We start from the raw sequence: 17,472 nt of genomic DNA on the forward strand, positions 1-17,472 counted from the left end.
ATGTAAAACTGAAAGTTCGAGAAATCTTGGTGAATGTTAAATGTATGTATAAGAAAGGAAATTATTTTGTTATTAGCAAGAAAAAGCTTCCTGAATAAGCATTATGAAGGTTTAATATATCAAAAAGCTTTCCAATTACTCGTTAATTCATTTCTCTCATACCATCTTAAAATGGAAATATATGGAAATAAAAAAAAAAAATTAATATGAAAATTTTTTTATAGTTTCACTTTTGCTTACAATAGCACGAAAGTTCATTGATCTAAGCTAAAAATTTTGATTGGTTATTGAACAGATCAGAATGAATTTTTGATGAAGCAAAACACATAGCAAAATAAATTCAACAATAATGACTTATAAAGAATCAAAACATTAGCACACAAATTTTGAATTATATTAGACGTCATTTAAAATATTTGAATTATTGAAATATTTAGGAAAATTGCATATTGCAGTAATATGAACGATAACTGAAATGTTTATTTTCTTTGCGGTATATCTTTTTTTTAGGATTGCTGTGCAAACTGCATAGTAAGACCTGAATAACTGCAAGAGTAGATCAGCTGGTAGTATAATAAATAAATATAAAGTGCATTCATCTGATAAGTGTGAGAAATTCGCAGTTTTAAGTGAAAAATGATAAACACAACAAACCATATAGCTGCCAGAATTTCCACTTTCATGATAGTGATTCTGTTGCCACACAAGAGTTATAGCACAGTGATTCCATGGTATATGCGAATTCTATGAATGTCCAATGATATTCATCAACTGCTTATATCATAATTGTAACTGCGAGAGAATGACTGTTTTTTTTTTTTTTTTTTTTTTTCAATTTCCAAAGAAAATTAATGTTGCTAATCTACACAGTCATTATTTAGAAATTTTTTTTTTTTAATTTATAGTTTACCAATTAAAAAAAAAAGCATTTCAATATTTTTATTCTCAATGGAAGTTAATAATTAAATAATCATTGTCTGATTAAATCAATATTTTTCTATATGTGTATTTATCAATAAGCAATTTGTGAACATTTTTTTGTTATGTGGTCGAAATTTCAGTTGAAGTTAATTGTTTACAAATTATTTATTACCTGCATCTATAAATTTTTAAAATTTTATGAAATTTTATATTTCATGTTCAGTTCAAGTTTCTTTTCCGTCTAACCATCCTGGAAGTATATGTTACATATAATTTCTTCTGTGACGTCCACTGGTATCAAATAAAAAATTCAGTGTACTTCTTCATCGAACAAATAATTAAAATGACCTATTTTTTTTCTTTCAATATATCCATAAACATATAGTGGTAAAAATAAACTGAAGAAGCAAATTTTAAAGGAAAAAAAATGAATGAAATAACTTTAGGTGAGTAAAGCATTTATTAATTTTTTTCAAATCTGTAACCGTTGAATATAACTTTGAAATAAATATAAAGTGCATTCTATTACATCATTTTATCGTTTGTAGTAAACAAAAAGTTTTTGTTTTCCCTTGAAAATGCTGCAAAAATACAAACTAATATACCTTTCAAAAAAGAAAAAAAAAAGCTTTATTATTTGATGGCTCTCTAATCTAAATTCCAATGACTAAATAATAGTTTATGCTTTTTCATATTATTTTGCTTTTATGAAATATTATTAATTGATATAAGTTTGGAAGGAGAAAAAAAGCATCTCGAAGATAAAAGGAAAGGAAAGAAAATTAAAATGCATGCAATTAAATAGCTTCATTTTGAACTGAAATATATTTGCTTTGCCACTTATTCCCTTATAACATGTTTACTTAATTTAGAAAACTTGGGATGTCTGAGTTTGATGCATCTAGAGACTAGAATAACTTGGTCTAATTGTAATGTAATCAACATTTGTTAAACAATCGTGAGAAAGTTATAAGAAAAAATGAAATAAATTTTTGTTAGCAAGAAATGATATGATGAAATGTTAAGAATTATGTTTGTTAATCGAATAATTCATTGAAGTGTTTATCCAATCTTTTTCATTTTTCCTTTTTTGGTGCTGTTTATTTTCATTTGGAATTTTACTTTTTCTTTCTTATTTTTGAAAATTTTATTTAAAAAAAATGGTGCAAATATTATAACACATTCCAAGTAAAATTAATCAAAAATAAGTATTAATCACAATTGATCATTTGTTCATCAAATAAAATTGCCTATTCAAACGAATTACTAAATAATTCTCAGCAATATTTATCCTTGTATAATCGTAACATATTACCAAGAAAAAGAACTTTATATATATCTTATTTGTTGAAAAGAGTCTTTTTTACTTTTAGTTTTCTGGTTGGATTATTACGAAGAGCAAATTATTTCACTGTGTCATTACCAAGAATTTTTATATTTCTAATATATTACTACTATCAAATCATACAATTTTCTTCGTGTATTTTAAACTTGAATATTCTAAATTTGAAAATTTAAATATAAAATTCATAATATGTAAATTGCAAAATGTTGCATACGTAATTTTGATAGAATTAGATAGCTTAGTTATTGAGAAACTAAGAGATATACATAAGATGAAGAAAGTATTTTAAAAGTATCACTGCAATCTGTGCAATGCATTTCTATGCCAACAAAAGTAGCTTTTGTTAAATATTATCATATTACGTCAAGCATAGTCCACTAAATGCATGACTGAGGTTATCAGTTTGAACCGAAAAACAAAAAGGTAATGGAACACTGTCAATATCATTATCTGAAGGTTGAAGCATGAACATTCCTACAGAGCATAAATGTGTTAATGTTCGATTCACCCTCATTATTATTTCAAATTTATTAGAAGTATTTTAATGAGATGAGATTACTATCCTGACTAAAAGAAAAAAACTGACTAAAAGCTTCGGACTAGGAATTCAAAAATATTTGAAATGCGAGTGATTTGTTGAATTTTACTGTATTAGAATTTATCTCATTCCGGAAATGATACGAAGAGAGAAAGAAAAAGGTGCTTGCAAAGAATCAAGAAATATGAAAATCTAGAAATTTGCATTATCTCAGTAAAAAAAGAACTTTCGGAGCCGAGGAAAACTTTGATTTTAATGATAATAACGACAATTAAGCAACTGATGTTAGCTTTTTCTTTTTTTTTTTTCGGTATCAATTTAAATTGTTTCATATTTAGACAAAGTAGTGTAATAAAAATCGTAAAGAATTAGTTTTAGAATTTTGAAATTTTCTAAAAATTAGTAGCTGAAAGAGAAAAAATAATAAAAAAGCAATGAGATAGAGGGAGAAATGGCTCAATTGGAATGCAATCCGGGTGAAATGCTTGAGTGGCCTTTGCACAAAATGAAAATTTGGAAAAGCGTACCCAGTGGATTTTTCAGCAAATGTATTGCAGTTTATATAGCAAGAACGATTGTTTACCATCTACTGACGATAAAAAATCAGCTTTAAAATTTAAAACCAAACTTCAGTTTGTGATATAGCTGTAACTAAATTTTATTCCTATTTCGAAAAAAAAAAAAAGAAAAAGAAAAATGTAGTTTGACAAGATGAATAATTTCTGTTCTATAAATGATTAAAGTTGACGAATAAAGTAAATAATACAAAAATTACTGGAAAAATTGAAACCAAGGACATGAAAGAATTGGTACATTATTCTATTTATATATTTTTGAATTGAAAATCAACTTCATCAAACAAATTTGATGATCAATATTCCAAATGATTAGTAAAATTAGCATTTCGGGCTCAAGATTCACTTAACTGGTAAAAGAAAATGCTCCATTGATTCACATAAAAGAATTGGTACATTATTTTATTATTACTTTTGTAATGTTCAAACTGTAAAAAGTTCTGTTAAGTGGCAACAACAAGTAGCATATATTGCATGCCAAAAAAAAAAAAACGATGCCAAATTTCAGGTACACTTTTTTACGACATCCCAAGCAAACATTACGGAGTTATCTGGTTTGGAAATAGGAAAAACAACTTTTTTTTGAAGTAAATAAAAGGCTTAAACTACGTTGGAATGTGTCGCTATAGAATGAGAAAGAAGCAGAATGTCCCATGTCCAATACCTAATCTATCTCTTGCTTTTAATATCGATTTCATGCTTCCTTGCTTCAGCTTGTTCTTCAAGAAAAAAAAAAAAAGAACTCAAAATGCTGCGAGAAGAATGCGATAGTGAGAGAAGGTTCAAGTAAATTTTGAAAAAAAAGTCTATTGAATTTTCAACTTGTGTGAGTCATTTAGCAATCATTAATTTTGATGTTTTGCTTCCGAAAACTTAATAATGAACGAATAAATTGATGAAAAAAAAGGGATGTTAAATGGCTATATTATGTGACCCTTTCAGGAGAATAGTGATTGATTATCGGTATCCAGAAATCTGTTCTACACCGATAAATGAAATATTAAATCGGAAATTCGGATATTCCCACTTATGATGGCAAAATGGAGAAAGTGTATAAGATTTGACATTTAGTTCTGCTTTTTGAATTATGTACCACTACGAAATTTTAATAATTCATGTAGTTTTTGTAGCAGTGAAATTATTAAACAATTGGGATTACGATGATACAGTGTAAACAAAATGATGTAGTTTATTTCAGGTCGTTAATTTGAACATAGTGAAAATATCATTCAAAAAGGTTATTGTGGTAAACAAAAAAGAGAAAAAGACAGAAATGAGCACATACAACTCATATATTTGTCCTTGCATCTTTTTCACATTTCTCAGAAATGAAAGGAAATTATTTGAAATTTTAAGAGATGTTTTAGGTTTAAATAGTTCATAAATGTGCAGGATATTTATCAAAGTAAAATTACTAGGATATTTCAAAAGAATTTGTTTGTCGTCTTCGGACTTTGTTCCATTTAGGCAGTAATGAAATAATACAGACTGTTACCAATAAAAGCTTAAGATGCATTTTTGTCCAACAACTAAATTGCAATTGGTGCCACTTCATCGAATGATATTTGACATGCGCATTTTCTGTTCTGAGAATTCTTGCAAAATGCTTAAGTATATATAAAGAGTCTCTAATATGCGTCAATTGCAGAATCACTTCAGCAGAATTGAGTATAATGACAGTGAAACTAGCAATAAAATTAAAAGTGGACAGAACTGTAGGTAAAATTTGTACCCACAGTTTTGCAGATCCTACCCTCATGACTTATCCACTCACCCTTCCGAAGACAGAATCCAGAAACGTGGTACAAATTTAGTACTATCAGCGAGTGGTACCATAGTTTTTGGTATAAAGTGAAGATGTTTGTCCGGAACCATAGAATACGGGATGACGACTCGGCCATATTATTTGCAATTGTTATGTAAGCGTTCTTTTGCGGTTATTTTAACAACGTTTTAAGGTTATTGTGTTCTGTTTATCTTCCTGCTTTTCCTTTCCGGAAACGGCTACTATGGAACGATTTTAGCTTTTATAGTAGGCTTTTAGATGGATAAGGCGAAGGAGTGAGAGGGATGAAATGTTGTGTTTTATCCGGCGAAGAGTTCAGATAAATTAATAGTGCATATTCATTACTGTATTACTTACAATTTGATTTACAGCACCCGTGTTGGTGATTTAGTATAATAATGTCTATATGAGATGGGTGCTGCCTTATTGGCTGCGATGTTCCTCCATGCATCTACAGTAATTTACTCAAGTGTCCATATCGAACGGTTTGTCCTTTATAACGTTATTTTTATTTTTATTAGTGTTTTTAACAATTATTCTACTTTTGCATGCCTTTATTATTAATGGTGAATGCTGCTCTTATTTGAAGTTGTGGATCGTCCGTTTAATCATTATATTAATTATACGAGAATGGTTATTCTTCAGGTTATAGTCACGATTATTTTTCAGGATATGCTTATGATTATGTTTCAGAATCGGGTCTGCGTCTGTATCAAAAAATTGTGATAACAAGCCGTGCTATCAGGGTAAATGTGAGAATGAAAAATGCCGTTGTTTCGCTGGCTGGGGTGGTGTTCAGTGTGATCGCTGTCATGGCCGGAACTTGTAATCTAATTTTATTTATCGTTTGTTTTATTAAGCCTGCTATCATTGGAGGAGTTAGACGGAAAAGTTGAGTTTGTAAAGTCATGTACTATTTAAGGTTGACGGACGAAAATGAATTGTTAACAGATGGTCCACGCAATTATAGTTCGTCCTCCCGATGCATGTGGATTATTAAGGATGAGAAAAAACGAGGTGCATTGTTGTTACGGATTGATTCACTAGTTACCGAATGTAGCTGGGATCATTTGTACATATATGATGGAACAGGAACTAGAAGTCACCAGCTGGCTGCATTCAGGTACGTTATAAATTGATGGCATGTTGATTATGTGGGTTATAGCACTGTGATTTTGAATTATCCAAACAGTGTTTATTCATAATGGAAGCAATTTTAAATTCATTTCGTTATAATTCTAGGTGTTTTTGTGCCTGGAAAAATAATGATTTGTTATGTTATTTAAGGCAATGTGTTTCAATGGAAGCAATTTTAAATTCATTTCGTTATAATTCTAGGTGTTTTTGTGTCTGGAAAAATAATGATTTGTTATGTTATTTAAGGCAATGTGTTTCAGTGGTGTTATCTCTGGTAGAGAGGTAAGTATCAGATCTGGAAAGGCGCTTGTTTATTTCTTCAGTGACCTAGCATTTAACATGTCTGGTTTCAACATCACTTTTGCTTATGGCAAATGTTTGAATAATTGCACATCAAACGGAAAGTGTACTGAAGGCATTTGTGAGTGTTACGAAGGTTATACGGGAGCGCTGTGTGACACGCTGATTTGTACTGATAAAGACAGGAATAAAACATCAAAAGCATGTGGTATGGCGGGGATTTGCAGTGCAGATAATCGGTGTAGCTGTAACATGCATTTCCACGGTATATTTTATTTTACATAGAATTGAATTTATTCGAGTTTTAGATACATTTGACTGTAATGTTTTGATGTGCTCGTGAACTACTTGACGATGTCAAGAGGTCAAGGGAGAAAAAAGGAATTTTTTTTTCAAGTCTGTGAATGTGACTATTAATTGTCGTTATTGCTATCGTTAGTGCTTAACACATCTCAAAAGTCAATTACACTGGTTTTTTGTGGTTAATAAATTAAAAATGAAATATAATGTGTTGGAAAATAATTGAGTTCAATTGTTGAATTTGTATTAAGATCAAAAAAGTAACTGTTTGTACATCTAGTTTTGTCTTTCGTGAAACCAATGCAGTTTCTTCACAGGGGATCGTTGTCAGGCTTTGACAACACAGTCGGTTTTTGAAACAGTTTTAACAAGTGGGGATTTTGGAGCTCGTGCATCACACACAGCCATACTCGTAAACGACACGAAAATATGGGTAATTGGTGGAGCTCATTTTACTGGTGTTAATAATTCGTTTGTTGCTGTATATGATATTACAAAGTCATCATGGCATAAAATTCCAACAAGAAACACTCCGAGATCACGTTACGATCACACCGTTGTGAGATATAAGGTAAATATTGATCATGGTTCATATTAAGATTAACATCACGATTATTCTCGGTCTGCGATTTTAAAAAGCTCTACAGAATTAAATTGAATTGCATCTTTTGTATGTGGTTTTATTTTTAGAGCACTATATATATGTTTGGGGGCGTAATTGATGAACGTATAGTGACTAATGAATTGTGGAGTTTGGATCTTGCAACTTTGGAGTGGACTTTGGAAAATAATAATAATAATGCATCAAATGCTGTGCCAGGTGCCGTTGCTGGCCATGCTGCACATTTGATTGGGGATGAAATGTTCGTGTTTTATGGACATAGTCCATATTTTGGATACATGTACAGCATACAAAAATATAAGATTAGTGAGTGTTTTATAGTTACCTTTGCATATTAAGCATTTCGGTTTTCTATTCTTAGTACAACGCTTTGTTTGTGAATTGAATAAACTGAGTTTATGGATATGTTTTTCTGTTATATTCTGCAAAATCCATAGTTAATTTAGGCCCATTGTACATCATATAGAATTGTTTACATGTGCAGTTATGCTGGGTTTCGGGAGGTTCATATCTATGATGTACAAATATATTTGCTTCACATATTTTTTTCTACCTGAACCTTCTTTTATATCCTAAGTTTTAGTGTTGAACTGTCATGATATTCAGTCAAAGAGAAATATTTCAGGCACCAAGCGATGGAGTATTGTTCCAGATCGTGGTCCTCATGTGCAAGGAAGATTTGGTCATTCTCTTGTTGCATATGTTCATGAGAAAAAAGAAGTCATCTTAATCTATGGTGGTTATTTGTTGCCTTATGAAGGTTTCTTGTCACGAGTTAGCAGTACCTTAATTGAATATGTCTGTGACAATCGAGAATGGTAATTTTTCTGTCTTTCTAATTGGCTAAGTTTAGGCACTGAGCAATAGCAACCAGAACCACTCTGAATAATTTTTTGTAAATGATATTAAAATATTGAGTAGAAAATAAGCGGACGACGCTTTGGATTCGTGAAAATATTCATTGAATATTTAAACATTATACTTGTAAATTTGGCAGCATGGGCAGTGATAACCATTCGTTTTTTATTATTAAATACCTTATAATAGTGTACTACAACGAGATTTGCTGAGTGGTGTTTTCCTAGTAAACTTAGATGACTGTGTAAACTGGTTGGTTGGATGTATTCGAGGAGCATTAACCTCAATTTAGAAGCTGAGCATAAAATATTATGTTCTAGATATAGCTTGCTGTCTTTGTGTTAATGTCAGAATTAGTATGGCTGCAAATAGTTTAAGTATTAGAAATGTTTTAAAATATTTCAGTTTTTGGTTTTGTGTCTTTCTTCTTTGCTTCCGATGAAAAGTATAAAAAATTTCTATAAGTAAGATTGGTATGGTTTATAGTTCGCATCGAACTCTTTCTTCTGGACACACTCCAGTTTTTCGTCATTCCGCATCATTGATCAATGATTTAATGATTATTGTCGGCGGAAATGTGCACAATGAGTCATCATCACGCATTCAGGAATGTTATTCTAGTGATATTCAAGCATATGATATTGGTTTGTTTGTTTCTTCATTGTTCATTGCTCAAAATTGTCCCTATTTCAATTTATGAGTATTCCTGGTAATTTATTCCGGATAGTAATTGTTACTTCTCAGTTTCTTGATCTTTTTTTTTTTTTATACATTCAGGTTATATGCTTATTTTCTGTTGGAATTTCTATTCACAGTTAAAGATAATGAGGACTTTCCAGGGTGTGATACTTGGTTTACACTATCAAACAATAATTTGCCGTTTTTGCAACGTTATGGGCATTCGTCAATGGTCACAAAGCATAACATCTTTGTGATTGGTGGTTTCAATGGAGTAATGTTATCAGATGTTGTGAAATTCACTCCAGGTTAGTGCCTGAATGCATTGCTATGAATTTAAACTAAAATGTGAAAATTCGTTCTGCACTGCATAAAAATTTAAAATTAAGAACAGTATTTGCAGCGGAATGTGGTGGTTTAAAACGACCAGACGATTGTCGTAACATGAGAGAAGGTGTGCGCTGCATTTTCCATGCTGGGAAATGCAAGTCTGTGCAGCGCGATGTATCATATGCTCATTCATTTTTATCCTATGTGAAAAACGAAGATCCGAAAGAGGAGCAGAAATGTCCGATTAGTTGGAGGAAGTGAGTTTGCTATAATTATTTTACGAGATTAACCTTGGTAACTAGTTTATTTCTGCTTTGGTAAATATTAGGTCGTTCTTCCATCGTACGATGAATCCAGCTTTACCAAGATTCGGCCGCTTGTTCATACCTGCGATTCCAGGCTGATCTTCGTATGCTTATTGAATAACTTTATGACCATTCCGAATAATCATGCCTGGACGAGGCTGCAGTGGTTTCTTCAACTTGGATATAGCCAGTCAACTCTCAGTGTAATGTCTTCTCGACTTTACTTGGACCTTCTGAATTATCTCTCCTTCCATTGGCTCTTCTCATTTATCATATGTTGATAAAGTGTCCAGATGAATGTTATGGGACTTCGCTTTATCTAATTTATGTTACGCTATGAAGTCGTTCTATCTGCTCCACTTTTGTATTTGCCATATTTATTCTCAGCTTAATTTCAGGGCACCATCGTGGTGCAGTGAAGAAAAGGACTGTGCATCGTGTACGGCTGTAGAAGGGTGTAGTTGGTGCCATTGGAGTCGTGAATGCGTTTCTGATAATTTATGTAAAGATCGAACTAACCCAGTAGCGAAATCTGATGCTTGTCCAAAGGATGAAGAGCCTCGACCATGCTTTTTCGCTGCTGAATGCTTCGCTTGCAAAAAATTAAAGCATTGCAGTTGGTTTCTAATGAAGGATTCTAAATGGAAATGTGTCAACAGTTATGGTCTGTAATTTTTTATGTTCTCCTTATTCTATATGTGTTTACCAGATCACGCTGAAGCCATGTATAAGAAAAAAAAAAAGAGTATTTTCAGTATGATATATAAGAAAAAAGTATTTCAGTATAATTTAATGAAATTCACAATTACTTCGTTTACTGAGAAGATCTAAACTATAAATATGCTTCTCTTCATGGAATGTTACAGTTGTTGACGTGAAGAAATTTCAGATCTATCATTAGAAGGTGAGGCACCACAGCAGCAACATTCTTATTCCCAATCAGAACACACGTCACTACTTGCGTTAAATGCGCTGAATCCATCTTCAAAGAATGAGTCATGTCCAGCACCTTGTTGGTTTCATGACGATTGTCAAGTTTGTATAAAGGAGCAGTGCATGTGGTGTCCAACGACTTCACGTTGTGTTTCAATGGATGCCTATATGGTCAATTTTCCATATGGACAGTGTCAGTCATGGGTCACAGCCACGAATATAATCAGTAATCAACATGCATGCCAACTGGGTAATATCTTAAACTGAAACTTCGCTGTTTATGTTGAAAAACAAAATTTATGGAAGTGCAAGTAGCAATTTCTTTAGATAGAATTTTGGTGTAAAAATCTCCACAAGTATGAATCAGCAGAATTTAATATGATCTGCCTTATGACAACAGTATAATATTGTAGATCCCATGGATTGTTCGAAGCAAAAGACGTGTGCAGAATGTCAACGCGTAGGACCAAATTGTGGTTGGTGTGACGATGGTTCTGGGACTGGTTTGGGGAAATGTCTACCGGGTAGCCTTGAAGCACCCGATAACGAATTGTTTTGTCCAAAAGATGGGAAATCAAAATGGTATTTCACAAATTGCTCAGGTGTGCTAGAAATTGTACTTATTTAGCTTCAAAGCAAAATGTAAATTGCTATACAGAATATTGTAAACTTTTTGTATTGGGATCTGATTTTTCGTAATAACTGTTCTTTTCCTTACTGAACATAAAAGTTATTTTGAAGAAAATACTATGTAAATTTTATGTAAACTTTTTTGTATCTAAATAGTCTACTGGGGTCGTCATTAACTGAAATTTGCCAAATAGCACATTTACGGAACAATTCATTTCGATAAAATTCCATTATTTTACAGCTTGCCAGTGTAATGGACACAGCAATTGTACGTTAAGAAGGCGTTCACTTGAATGGAATATCGAAGAACGGAGTTGTACACAATGTGATCATAACACAACTGGTGAACATTGTCAGTTCTGTGCTGATGGATTCTATGGAGATCCTCGAAATGGAGGAAGATGCGAAGGTTTAGTTTTGTCGTTTTGAAAATTGTCAGCGTTCGCATTTAAACTTTTTTTAAATTATATATTGTGGCTTTGCTCTATTAAGAATGATTTTGCTGATGCATCAAGTTTTTTAAACATTCCCAAATATGTTAATTTTTTCCTTGGATGAATTTCTACCAATATGATATTTAAGAACTGTTTTTTCTTGAAAAATATCTTATTTTGTTTTTTAGAATGTTTTTGCAACGGTCAGGCAACAATGTGCAATAGAGAAACTGGCGATTGTTACTGCACTACAAAAGGTGTTACTGGAAAGAACTGTAGTAAATGTGAGCCCAAATATTATGGGGATCCTGAAAATAATCAGTTGTGCTACTGTGAGTTTTTTGGCGATTGTAACAATGTTCTAAATGAAGAAACAAACAGAATTATTTTGAGCATAATTTTAAGCTAGTCTAATACAACGTTTAAATTCTTTATCTCATGCTGCAAAGAAGAGAAAAGTGTATTATTTGCTGTGTGCGCAGTCGTATTCGAAATTTGGATGAATAAATGAAGAGAAACCAAGTGATCCTGTTTTTCTTTTGCTGTTTAGTGGTGCTTAGTGAAAGGTTGAAAAGACGAGCATAATAATTTCGCTCCTTCTTTTTTTTTCAAAATGTTTTGTATTTTTATCCGATATGTATACCATTTACCTGTAATTGTAAACTTTTTTCAGATGAGTTGACAGTGGATTTTATTTTCACATTTAAGCTTGATCAGGACGATCCGAAAGACAAATATGTGAACCAGATCAATTTCTTCAGCACACCACATAAGGTAGTACGTAATGCATCTCCAAAATATCTAGGTCGCCACTGGATATGAATTTCAGAAGGTTTATATTTCTTGCATATTTGGTACCTTATACCCAAAAAATACTTTTAGAGAGATACTGATGTTCAGTTTACGGTAGTCTGTGAATCTCCGAAATCAGAGAAAGCATTAGTGTCGATGAGTATCAACTCATCACTTTTCGAAGGGCACGCTGGTTCTAATAAACTGTTAATGACAAGAACTGTGTGTGATGAAAATGGTATCCGACGTGCATACAGTGCTAATGCTGAACCTGGATTTGTTTTTGGGACTGATGCTAATACAACATTCTTGGTTCGTCAAAATTTAAAAAATTTTTAAAATGAAAAGATGAATTAGATATACTTTCGACAATTATCCAGTCCGTACCAGTCACTACTACATTTCGAATCACTAGTCTCATTCATCTATTCATTGTATTTCATTAATCATGTAATACATTCGTCTTTGTTACAGTATTCGTTTCCGTAAATTACTCTTAGTACAAGTGTTGTTTTAGGTGAAAGTTTACAATTTTTCCACTCCGATAAAAATACAAATTTCGTTTTCGCAGTCGCCTCCGATAAACTGGGTCTTATTTTTTGTGATATTCGCTGCGTAAGTTCTTTTAACATTTTTTAGTGTCTTTTGCTTTTTGAAGCGTTATTTTCTAGATGTAAAATTGAATGCAACATCAAGTAACTAAACATCAAACAGCTGTGATACACTTCCAATTAAACATTTCGGTTTAAATATTCTTAGTCATCTCTTGAAATTTTGAATAATCTTCGTAAAATCACTTCTCGTGAATTGTTTTTGTTTCTCTTCCTCTTTTTATATCCCTCTTCATAATTTACCCAAAAGAAATCGCCTTAGAGCTGTCATGTCGAAGAACATACGAGAACGCTGTGTTTGACCTTCGTCAGTGCTGCACTTCGAATTATCCTCATAATTTAAACTTTTTAAAGCATGTTCTTTTTTCAGTGTAAGCAGTAATTATTTCAAATATTTTGCTATCTACTAAGTGAGAATATGCTTACAGGTGTTTTGTTGTACTTCTCGTTGTTGCGGGTTTGTTATGGATGATTAAATTACGAATTGAAGTATTCAGACGAAACCAGAGACGCTATGATGAAATTGAACAAATGGCTTCACGTCCATTCGCCTCTGTGAGGCTTGAACTGACTTCTCCACGAGCCAATTTGGTAAGTAGCTATTAGAGACAAATATATGCAATTTTTGGTTACCAGTATCTGTATAGTTAGGAAAAAGTAGAAAATCGTATTTGGTCGTGTCCAGACTGCTGATCTGAGAGAATCCCTTTTAGCACTTGTACTGCAGACAGAATAGTTAGCTAAATGGTTCAGGTCATACTGGTATTTTTGTTTTGGTTGATATGCTTTTTTAAGAAGATTGTTTACAGATGGCTACTCCCATATCGGTTGAACCATGCAGTAACTATCGTTCTGGTGTATTCACTTTAGCTGTTCGTTTACCAACGGGAGGTCGACAATTTACACCTCATGGTACTTCAGGTTTAGCAGTTGCATCAGCACTGTGTCTGTTAACTCAGGCACAATTAGGCGTTTTACAAGCAGCAGAAGCAAGTGATGCCAATCATAATCGTAAAACAACTTTGATGCGTTACATTCCATTTATTCGTTCCTAGTGGACATGAAATTACTGTATTTATCTGCCCAAATTATAAATTGTTATTTCTTCAGATTTGAAGCAAATGTGATACTCGCATTTTGTGAAGCGCCTTTACTGTTTGTTCGTTTATTTGGTTTATTTGAGAATTTTTAGGCCTCTGTATATCTTGAAAGGAAAAGAAAATGATACAGCAGATCACGAAAATGAGTTTTTAGTTAGTGTATTTTACAACAAATATTCAAAAGTTACGGAAGTTCTTGAATTAATTTTGTAAAATTCAGATAATTCATTTACTATTTATAAGAAAAGTGATAAAATAAAAATGCAGTTTTAATCAAGTAACTGTTTGCCGTATAGCGTTTTCTTTACTTGCTCACACTTATTCGTCCAGTGATTGTATTTTCAATATATTTATTATTGTTATTGTTTGTCATACGAAGTATCGATTCTGAATAACACTGTTCTATTCTACTTGTGCAACTTCACTGAAAGTTCCAAAAAGAGAAAAGAAACAGTGGAAACGCAATTTCATACTGTTTCATTAATAGTGTAATTGCAACTGTAGTTATAATCACGCAAGGTTAGTTAATGAAGTTTGAGATTCAATTGCATCGTTTTAAGAATGATGGGGTCATTCAATATTAGCAACAGACAACAGAGACGAGATTTGCATATGTGAGTTAAAAACTTTTGGAAATTTCCGATTTTATTGGCCTGTGCGTATAATATGGTTAACGTTACATGAAGACAAATGTATAAGGCAGTTAAGTATGATTAGGACTGTATCATCAATTTGGCTTATTTCAAATTTGCACTGTTAACTTCAATTTTGTACCTAAATCAGACTATTTGATGCTTGTTGGGTATAATGGCATTTTCAATAATTTTGTCACAATCAAAGTAAGCCGAATTGATGATCAAATGATTGATTGATGGAGTGCAGTATCAATGACAACTGTTCGCTTAATTGCTGAGTGCAAATAGCTTTCTCTGTTTTGTTAACAAGCGAATCTCATTGGTCTTTCCACTTACCGGTACAGAAATTAAAATACCATTATACGCATCGCAATTCATCGAAGTTAATGAGATATTTCATCTTTGTAGGATAAGGCAGGGGATTAATTCATTATGGTGCATCTAAGAAAATTAGAACTAAATTATCTATTCAGAATTTGAATTGTTATCATGATAGGAGATTTCCTTCACTAAATATATATATATATATATATATATATATATTCATAAAGAAATGGATGTATTTCATGTGTCTATGCCATTTTTTTATTTTTCATTTTTTTCTTAACTTGATTAAATAGATTATCCAATAATTTGTCAAGTATAAGAAAAAATTTCATATTCTTTTTTTTTCGTTTTTATTATAACTTTGGATGAAAATTTCCGCTTGACATAAAATTTCCATTTAACAATATTTTATTGAAGCACTGCTAACCAATATTATCTAAATTTTTCATCCTATGCATCTACTTTATTAACTAATTATAATATTATGATCATTCTATAGGATAACTATCTAAAAAAAAAAAAGGAAAAAAAAAAAAAACGGTTTAAAAAGAATTTCGAATAATGCTATAAATTATTATAGGAAATTTTTTCCCAGTGCAAATAATAAGTTCTTTAGCAAAATGTATGCTATAAGAGGAAACTCAGAAATTTGAAGTACGAATGCATTAAATTAATGAATTACTCAACGATAATTGTTGGCTCTCAGTATAATTAGTAATTTGCTGTCATCTTAGCATTCTTCATAATTAACGAAGAGGTCAGAGTTTGAATTAGTATAAATTTCTGGTGAAATTACTTGTTGCTTGAATTCTGATAGATCACTATGTGTCAAATGAAAATTATCTCAGCAAACACTTTCTTTAATAAATGATGATGGTGATAAATGATGACACAGGACTAGGTAAGACTAATTAGTGCGAAAAAGTACTGTATTCTAACAATGAATTGACCTTTTAAATTGAAACAGTTCTAGTAATTTTTTCTTAAGTAAGCTTAACAATACAATAACATGGCAAACAGCCTGTTTGATGAGTAGAATTATATATTCTTAACAAATTATTATAAGATTGTTAAGCGTTTAATGGTTTATCTACTACAGTGTACATTGTAATTATTATCATTAATTCTATCCACTTTTTTTTTTTTTATCCAGATATAAGTGTGACATTTGTGAATTGAAATTTATTGGATGCTAATTAATGTTTGTTTGAATAAAAGAATTAAGCAGTAAGGATAGAGCGAAAAAGATTTCGTTAATATTTTTAGACAATTTTTTTCTAAAAATATTAGCCAAAATTTTTAACATGATATAGCTGGAACAAACAATTTTTGAAATATCTGCTTGTTTGATGAAATCAACGAATGAATGAAGAACAATTGTTAGTGTCTGTTTATTTGTTTGTAGTTGAATGTTAAATACTTTTGATATAATAAAATAAATGGTGTTGATTGAGAACAAAAATTCTCAAATTCTGAGATGAAAATTTTATTAATGTTTGACAGATATAAGACGATTGAATAGATGTGATTAGAGATGTGGTGATTGTGAGTTATGCTGCTGAAATGAGCCCATCTCTTCCCTTCCCGCCTTTGGAATGTAAGAAAAAGATAAAGCAGTTGTTGCCTCCACTAAACAAACTTTAAACTGTGTAACTGATTAATTAGCCATGTTAATTAGTTGTTTGAAAATGCGCTTTGTGTCATTTGTTGACCCCAGAATTATGCTATTCTGCACCAGATAATTCCTATCAACAACCAGTAACTATCAATTTATATATATATATATATATATATATTTTCATCATTATATATATCATCTTTTTAATCTAATACTTTACTTTATTAGTAACTAATAAGCAATAGCAGCATTTGTCATTAATCGTACACTCGAGTTATTTATAAGTAAGCATAATTATCAGTAGTTACAAATCAGTGCCATTCATTCAATTGTTTCTCAGATGGTCCTTTCTTTAAAGTTTTTTACTGTTATCACTTTCCACTTCGACCTGAATTTTCCAAATATCTGACCTTTGTTTTTTAACTAAGCGAAAATAAAGCCTTCATTTTTATTCAAAATGAACTTTAATAACTAAACTTTGTTTGGCGGAAAGCTTTTAACAGTGCAGTAAATTTATTTTGGCGGGTTATGGATTTGTTTCTAACAACGTTTTGTTGGACATGATTTATACAAATGCTATAGCATTGAAATTTCGACAGTAGTCAGATGGATGAAGCCAAAGTGAAAAATCCAATGAGAAACTACAATGATTGCTTTCAAATAGCTTGAGAAGAATTCACTGTTGATTGATGAGAAT

At 31.5% G+C, this 17,472-nt stretch overlaps 1 protein-coding gene across 1 annotated transcript; it reads left to right on the plus strand.

Annotated features, from left to right (window-relative positions):
• Positions 1 to 5,576: 5,576 nt before the first annotated feature.
• Positions 5,577 to 14,150, plus strand: Bm3785 (Uncharacterized protein; the record flags this gene model as incomplete). Its single annotated transcript, XM_043073406.1, has 20 exons — positions 5,577 to 5,650; positions 5,859 to 5,990; positions 6,088 to 6,288; positions 6,563 to 6,867; positions 7,220 to 7,473; positions 7,593 to 7,830; positions 8,150 to 8,342; positions 8,869 to 9,026; positions 9,222 to 9,368; positions 9,464 to 9,647; positions 10,094 to 10,359; positions 10,585 to 10,878; positions 11,042 to 11,230; positions 11,500 to 11,667; positions 11,881 to 12,024; positions 12,366 to 12,466; positions 12,575 to 12,796; positions 13,002 to 13,099; positions 13,524 to 13,686; positions 13,905 to 14,150. 20 exons carry the CDS (start codon positions 5,577 to 5,579, stop codon positions 14,148 to 14,150), a joined length of 3,777 nt encoding a protein of 1,258 aa, XP_042929340.1.
• Between the last annotated feature and the right edge of the window lie 3,322 nt (positions 14,151 to 17,472).

The sequence above is a fragment of the Brugia malayi genome (assembly GCF_000002995.4).
Source record: "Brugia malayi strain FR3 genome assembly, contig: Bm_v4_ChrX_scaffold_001, whole genome shotgun sequence".
Classification (NCBI taxonomy): Eukaryota; Metazoa; Nematoda; class Chromadorea; order Rhabditida; family Onchocercidae; genus Brugia; species Brugia malayi.